General features: G+C 50.3%; 1 protein-coding gene across 1 annotated transcript; it reads left to right on the top strand.

The window, feature by feature from the left end:
• The first annotated feature begins 7,369 nt into the window (after positions 1 to 7,369).
• On the top strand, positions 7,370 to 7,858 carry LOC118944036 (ATP-dependent RNA helicase glh-1-like). The gene has a single exon (XM_036961558.1). It carries the CDS (start codon positions 7,370 to 7,372, stop codon positions 7,856 to 7,858), a length of 489 nt encoding a protein of 162 aa, XP_036817453.1.
• Positions 7,859 to 8,234: the final 376 nt, after the last annotated feature.

Genomic DNA, 8,234 nt, shown 5'->3' with positions numbered 1-8,234 from the left:
GAATTTGAAAAAATCATATTTTATTTTTCCAATTTAAGAAGGGTTCGGTAAATGCGCATATGAAACTGGTGGGGTTCAGTACCTCCAACAAGGTTAAGAACCATTGGCCTTGGCCTAGGTGTGTGAAGACATACTGTATTGTAGGCTAGAATGTGAGGAGGAAATTATAGTCTTATAGTTTTTTTTCATGTTTGTTATTTTTATTTCACCTTTATTTAACCAGGTAGGCTAGTTGAGAACACCTTTATTTAACCAGGTAAGCTAGTTGAGAACAAGTTCTCATTTACAACTGCGACCTGGCCAAGATAAAGCAAAGCAGTGCGACACAAACAACAACGCAGAGTTACACATGGAATAAACAAGCGTACAGTCAATAACACAATAGAAAAAAAAGAAAGTCTATATACAGTGTGTGCAAATGGAGTGAAGAGGTAAGGCATAAATAGGCCATAGTAGCAAAGTAATTACAGTTTAGCAAATTAACACTGGAGTGTTAGATGAGCAGATGATGATGTGCAAGTAGAAGAGCAGAAAAGTAATGATGAGGTGGGTAGATTGGGTGGGCTATTTACAGATGGACTGTGTACAGCTGCAGCGATCGGTTAGCTGCTCAGATAGCTGATGTTTAAAGTCAGAGAGGGAAATATAAGTCTCCAGCTTCAGTGATTTTTGCAATTCGTTCCAGTCACTGGCAGCAGAGAACTGGAAGGAAAGGCGGGCAAAGGAGGTGTTGGTTTTGGGGACGGCCAGTGAGATATACCTGCTGGAACGCATGATACGGGTGGGTGTTGTTATCGTGACCAGTGAGCTGAGATAAGGTGAAGCTTTACCTAGTATAGACTTATAGATGACCTGGAGCCAGTGGGTCTGGTGACAAATATGTAGCGAGGGCCAGCCGACTAGAGCGTACAGGTCACAGTGGTAGGTGGTATAAGGGGCTTTAGTGACAAAACGGATGGCACTGTGATAGACTGCATCCAGTTTGCTGTGTAGAGTGTTGGAAGCTGTTTTGTAAATGACATCGCCGAAGTCGAGGGTCGGTAGGATAGTCAGTTTTACGAGGGTAAGTTTGGCGGCGTGAGTGAAGGAGGCTTTGTTGCGAAATAGGAAGCCGATTCTAGATTTAATTTTGGATTGGAGATGTTTAATATAAGTCTGGAAGGAGAGTTTACAGTCTAGCCAGACACCTAGGTATTTGTAGTTGTCCACATATTCTAAGTCTGAACCGTCCAGAGTAGTCGGGCTAGTCGGGCAGGCGGGGGTGAGCAGCGAACGGTTGAAAAGCATGCATTTGGTTTTACTATCGTTTAAGAGTAGTTGGAGGCCACAGAAGGAGTGTTGTATGGCATTGAAGCTCGTTTGGAGTGTCCAAAGAAGGGCCAGAAGTATACAGAATGGTGTCGTCTGCGTAGAGGTGGATCAGGGAATCACCAGGAGCAAGAGCGACATCGTTGATATATACAGTGAAAAGAGTCGGCCCGAGAATTGAACCCTGTGGTACCCCCAAAGAGACTGACAGAGGTCCGGACAACAGGCCCTCCGATTTGACACACTGAAATCTGTCTGAAAAGTAGTTGGTGAACCATGCGAGGCAGTCATTTGAGAAACCAAGGCTACTGAGTCTGCCGATAAGGATACGGTGATTGACAGTGTTGAAAGACTTGGCAAGGTCGATGAGGACGGCTGCACAGTCTTTTATCGATGGCGTTTGTGATATCATTTAGGACCTTGAGCGTGGCTGAGGTGCACCCGTGACCAGCTTGGAAACCGGATTGCACAGCGGAGAAGGTATGGTGAGATTCAAAATGGTCAGTGAACTGTTTATTAACTTGGCTTTCGAAGACTTTAGAAAGGCAGGGCAGGATGGATATAGGTCTACAACAGTTTGGGTCTAGAGTGTCACCCCCGTTGAAGAGGGGGATGACCGCGGCAGCTTTCCAATCTTTAGGGATCTCGGACGATACGAAGAGAGGTTGAACAGACTGGTAATAGGGGTTGCAACAATGGCGGCTGATAATTTTAGAAAGAGAGGGTCCAGATTGGCTAGCCAAGCTGATTTGTACAGGTCTAGGTTTAGCAGCTCTTTCAGAACATTTGCCATCTGGATTTGGGGGAAGGAGAAGCTGGGAAGGCTTGGGCAAGTAGCTGCGGCGGGTGCGGAGCTGTTGGCCGGGGTTGGATAGTCAGGAGGATTATCGTGGATTTATCGGTGTTGACAGTGTTACCTAGCCTCAGTGCAGTGGACATCTGGGAGGAGGTTCTCTTGTTCTCCATGGACTTTACAGTGTCACAACACTTTTTGGAGTTAGAGCTACAGGATGCAAATTTCTGTTTGATAAAGCTAGCCTTTGCTTTCCTGACTGACTGCGTGTATTGCTTCCTGATTTCCCTGAAAAGTTGCATATCGCGGGGACTTTTCGATGCTAGTGCAGTCAGCCACAGGGTGTTTTGGTGCTGGTCGAGGGCAGTCAGGTCTGGGGTGAACCAAGGGCTATATCTCTTCTTAGTTCTATATTTTTTGAAAGGGACATGCTTATTTAAGATGGTGAGGAAATTACTTTTAAAGAACGACCAGGCATCCTCGACTGACGGGATGAGGTCAGTATCCTTCCAGGATACCCGGGCCAGGTTGATTAGAAAGGCCTGTTCTCAGAAGTGTTTTAGGGAGCGTTTGACAGTGGTTGTTTGACCTCAGACCCATAGCAGATGCAGGCAATGAGGCAGTGATCGCTGAGATCCTGATTGAAAACAGCAGAGGTGTATTTGGAGGGCAAGTTGGTCAGGATAATATCTATGAGGGTGCCCATATTTATGGATTGTACCTGGTGGGTTCCTTGATAATTTGTGTGAGATTGAGGGCATCTAGTGTTAAGCATATCCCAGTTTATGTCACCTAGCAGAATGAACTCTGAAGATAGATGGGGTGCAATCATTTCCCATGTGGTGTCCAGGGCACAGTTGAGAGCTGAGGGGGGTCTATCACAGGCAGCAACAGTGAGAGACTTATTTCTGGAGAGATTAACTTTTAAAATTGAGAGCTTGAACTGTTTGGGCATAGACCTGGAAAGTATGACAGAACTTTGCAGGCTATCTCTGCAGTAGATTGTAACTCCTCCCCCTTTGGCAGTTCTATCTTGATGGAAAATGTTGTAGTTGGGTATGGAAATCTCAGAATTGTTGGTGGCCTTCCTTAGCCAGGATTCAGACATGACAAGGACATCAGGGTTGGTGGAGTGTGCTAAAGCAGTGAGTAAAACATGTTAACATGCATGCAACCAAGGCATTTTCAGAGGTTACAGAGGTCAACAAATGAGTGCTTGGGTACAATCAGGGCCTGGGTTAACCTCCACATCACCCGAGGAACAGAGGAGGAGTAGGATGAGGGTACGGCTAAAGGCTATCAAAACTGGTCGTCTAGTGCGTTGGGGACAGAGAATAAAAGGAGCAGATTTCTGGGCGTGGTAGAATAGATTCAGGGCATAATGTACAGACAGGGAGAGACATAAAGTGAGGTACATTTGAGAGAGACATAAAGCGAGGCATAAAGCAATCACAGGTGTTGATTGGGAGAGCTAGCTAAGGCAGCAACCAGTAAGACAACAACAGCTAATCAGCTTAGACAACAACAACAGGTAAAATGGCGATGAATGGGAGGGTTGGTTAACTACACACAGGGCCTGAGCTTGGGCCGACAGATAAACAAAAAATAAACAAAATGGAGTACCGTGATTAATGAACAGTCCAGCAGGCATCAGCTATGTAGCCAAGTGATCATAGGGTCCAGTGAACAGCAATAAATGGAACAGGGAAACCGCGGGGTAGTCGTTACTATGCTAGCACGCGGGAGACACGGCATTTAAAGTTAGCCGGGGTAAGACCTGGGTAAGTAGAAGCATCTGCTCTGAAGTCCGGCGAATGCCGGTTGAGGGCACAGCGATGGAGTTAAGCCGGTGGACCAGTTGTGGTGGTACGGCAGGGCGCCGCGTTAACAAAGGGTCCAGACCAGATGGCGAAAGAGGTAATTGTAGTTATAGAAATTTATTTTGCTAGCCGGGAGATGAGCCTGGCTCCGGCTAAGTGGTACTAGCTTCGGGGCAGGGGCATTAGCCACTATAGCCACTTGGTAGCAGCGATGATCCGATGCACAGGTCCATAGCTTACGGCAAGGATCCGGCGGAGTGGTGGATTCTAGCCGTGTTGGGGTAGAGTCCGGAAGGCATCGGCTGAGTAGCCAGGTGATCACAGAGTAGGATCACACATTGGCCTGGCTCAGGGCTAGTTTCGGGGCTGGGTCACTCGGTGGCAGCTCGCTAGCTGTGATGATCAGGAGTAATGGTCCAGGGTTTACGGCAGGAATCCGGCGTTGTAGTGGAGAAAACAGTCCAATGCTGGGAAGTATTATCCAGGCTAAAAAAATAAATGGCTGATGTCTGTGCAGGAAAGGTCACTAGCAGTGGCTAACAATGGCTAAATAGCTAGTAGCTAATTAGCTGGCTAGCTGCTGATGGAGGTTCTGGCTATAAGGTCTAAAGAAAATAGCGGATCCGTGTCACATTGGGTGAGGCGGGTTACCGGAAGGTATATTTAATAAAAAAGATTGAAAATAAATTAAAATATAAAATATAGATTGAAAATAAATTGAAATATATACAACAGCAAAAAATGCTTTTGGTGATGGCCGATGTGCTAGTGCCAAAAGCCTCTCTCTCTCTTCTCTCTCTCTGCATAGTCTCCCCTTCTCAGCAGGAGCCATGGGGTCAAGCTGAAAATCTACTTTTTGACATAAGGTTTTTTTGTGGGTGCAGGAGAATTTAGGAGAGAATTATGATCGCTTTTATAAGTATTTTACATTGCAAAAAGTGAAAATAATTGTTCATGACTCGAGAAGTACCGGATCCGGCCAAATAGATTCCGAAACAAAACAGTACAAAATGGAGAGGTGCCGGATCCTGTTCAAATAGATTCCGGAACAAAACAGTCCAAAATGGAGAGGTGCCGGATCCTGTTCAAATAGATTCCGAAACAAAACAGTCCAAAATGGAGGGGTGCCGGATCCTGTTCAAATAGATTCCGGAACAAAACAGTCCAAAATGGAGGGGTGCCGGATCCTGTTCAAATAGATTCCGGAACAAAACAGTCCAAAATGGAAGGGTGCCGGATCCTGTTCAAATAGATTCCGGAACAAAACAGTCCAAAATGGAGAGGTGCCGGATCCTGTTCAAATAGATTCCGGAACAAAACAGTCCAAAATGGAGGGGTGCCGGATCCTGTTCAAATAGATTCCGGAACAAAACAGTCCAAAATGGAGGGGTGCCGGATCCTGTTCAAATAGATTCCGGAACAAAACAGTCCAAAATGGAGAGGTGCCGGCGCCTGATTGGTTGAGCAGAGGGCCTCACCTGGGGAAAGGTGTCTCAGGGTTCTGTAACCAGAGAAGCTTTTAACAGCTCCAGTTTCCTCTGGCCTCCCTGGAGCGGATGAGGGAGGGAGAGAGGAGGGAGAGAGGAAGGAAGAAGGGAGGATGCAGTGGGGGAGGAGGGCAGAGGGAGAGAGAGGAGGAGGGTAGGGGGAAGGGGAGTCGCCTCCCACGCCCCACCTGCCAGTCTCTCTCTCCCTCCTCCTCTCTCTCCTCCCACTCCCTTTGTTACCAAGGCCACTGAGGAGCTTGGGTTTGGCAGTTTATCATGTACCTGTCATCTAGAGAGAGTGAGGGAGAGAAAGAATGAAAGTGGGGGCCGAAGGAATTGGGGTTACATTTTTTGAGTCAGAGGGAGGTTCTCCTGGGTTCCCATGGTCTAGAGAATGAGGAGCTTGTCATCACAGGTGTGTGCGTGTGTGTGTGTGTGAGGGGGTGTCACTATAGTCCCCCAGAGCGCTGAGACCAGAAACCCCCACAGAGACCCACACAGGGGAGATGGGGAGACAGGGGAAGAATGGGGGAGACAGGGAGGATGGGAGAGACAGGGGTAGTGGGGCCAGACAGGGGGCTGTGAGTGGGACGAGACAGGGAGAGACAGTGAGTGCGACCAGACAGGGGGTTGTGAGCGGGACGAGACAGGGGGCTGTGAGTGGGACGAGACAGGGAGTTGTGAGTGGGACGAGACAGGGGGTTGTGAGCGGGACGAGACAGGGGGCTGTGAGTGGGACGAGACAGGGGGTTGTGAGTGGGACGAGACAGGGGGTTGTGAGTGGGACGAGACAGGGGGTTGTGAGTGGGACGAGACAGGGGGCTGTGAGTGGGGCCAGACAAGTGGTGGTAGGTGGGATGAGACAGGGGGCTGTGAGTGGGGCCAGACAGGGGGCTGTGAGTGGGGCCAGACAAGGGGTTGTGAGTGGGATGAGACAGGGGGCTGTGAGTGGGGCCAGACAGGGGGATGTGAGTGGGGCCAGACAGGGGGATGTGAGTGGGGCCAGACAGGGGGATGTGAGTGGGGCCAGACAGAGAGATGTGAGTGGGGCCAGACAGGGGGATGTGAGTGGGGCCAGACAGGGGGATGTGAGTGGGGCCAGACAGAGAGATGTGAGTGGGGCCAGACAGGGGGATGTGAGTGGGGCCAGACAGGGGGCTGTGAATGGGGCCAGACAGGGGGATGTGAGTGGGGCCAGACAGGGGGCTGTGAGTGGAGACAGACTGGGGGCTGTGAGTGGGGCCAGACAGGGGGATGTGAGTGGGGCCAGACAGGGAGTTGTCAGATTACTGTCTCTTTCTTCTTCACTCCTAGCACAATGAAACACTGAGGATGATAATACAGACGACAGCAACAAAAGCTCCAAGGACGTCTGTCTGTGACCCACACACCGTTCAAACAGTTAGGACAGTTGTATGTGCGTGCATCTGTTAATGTGTGTGTGTGTGTGTGTGTGTGTGTGTGTGTGTGTGTGTGTGTGTGTGTGTGTGTGTGTGTGTGTGTGTGTGTGTGTGTGTGTGTGTGTGTGCGTGCGTGCGTGCGTGTGTGTGTGTAGGCCTATGAATAGCATAGAGAGGTTTCCTGGTAGGCCTCATCACATCTGGATTATGAAATATAACATGATTGTGTGTGTGTGTGTGTGTGTGTGTGTGTGTGTGTGTGTGTGTGTGTGTGTGTGTGTGTGTGTGTGTGTGTGTGTGTGTGTGTGTGTGTGTGTGTGTGTGTGTGTGTGTGTGTGTGTGTGTGAAACTGAAATGTAGCAGATCTTTGGACTAGGCCAGCTGTTTGCCTTGGCCACGCTTCTGAAGCCCTGACACACATTTCAAAGAGTGGGGGACTAGATGGGAGAATGGGGGAGAGCAGTGGGCTAGATGGGAGAATGGGGGAGAGCAGTGGGCTGGAGGGGAGAATGGGGGAGAGCAGTGGGCTGGAGGGGAGAATGGGGGAGAGCAGTGGGCTAGATGGGAGAATGGGGAGAGCAGTGGGCTGGAGGGGAGAATGGGGGAGAGCAGTGGGCTGGAGGGGAGAATGGGGGAGAGCAGTGGGCCAGATGGGAGAATGGGGGAAAGCAGTGGGCTGGAGGGGAGAATGGGGGAGAGCAGTGGGCTGGAGGGGAGAATGGGGGAGAGCAGTGGGCTCGAGGGGAGAATGGGGGAGAGCAGTGGGCTGGAGGGGAGAATGGGGAGAGCAGTGGGCTAGATGGGAGAATGGGGGAGAGCAGATGGGCTGGATTGGGAATGGGGGAGAGCAGTGGGCTAGATGGGAGAATGGTGGAGAGCAGTGGGCTGGAGGGGAGAATGGGGGAGAGCAGTGGGCTGGAGGGGAGAATGGGGGAGAGCAGTGGGCTGGAGGGGAGAATGGGGGAGAGCAGTGGGCTGGAGGGGAGAATGGGGGAGAGCAGTGGGCTGCAAGGAGGGAATGGGGGAGAGCAGTGGGCTGGAGGGGGATAGGGGGTGAGGGGTGTGTGATGGGGGGAGCTGGACCCCAGCTCAGGTTTCCAGAGCTGACCAATCATGACAGAGGAGCCATGGAGACAGGGGGATAGGAGATGAGGGGGGGGTGTGTCTCAAAGTTCTGCATCGGAGCCAATCGGTGGGGTGTGTGTGTGTGTGTGTGTGTGTGTGTGTGTGTGTGTGTGTGTGTGTGTGTGTGTGTGTGTGTGTGTGTGTGTGCGCACGCTCCCTGTTTGGCTCAGAGATGGTATTCGTCAAGGTAATAGTGTTTCACACTAAACAGGAAAAGCTGGATACGGGTGTGTGTGAGTATGTGTATGTGTGTGTGTGTGTGTGTGTGTGTGTGTGTGTGTGTGTGTGTGTGCGCCTACGG

The sequence above is a fragment of the Oncorhynchus mykiss genome, chromosome 24 (genome assembly GCF_013265735.2).
Source record: "Oncorhynchus mykiss isolate Arlee chromosome 24, USDA_OmykA_1.1, whole genome shotgun sequence".
NCBI lineage: Eukaryota > Metazoa > Chordata > Actinopteri > Salmoniformes > Salmonidae > Oncorhynchus > Oncorhynchus mykiss.
The sequence above is the reverse complement of the archived record's forward strand: the minus strand, read 5'-3'. Positions and strand labels throughout refer to the sequence as shown.

Bases quoted from the DNA above. Each gene is read 5' to 3' on its own strand.
- LOC118944036 (XM_036961558.1), top strand. From the start codon at position 7,370: ATGGGAGAATGGGGAGAGCAGTGGGCTGGAGGGGAGAATGGGGGAGAG.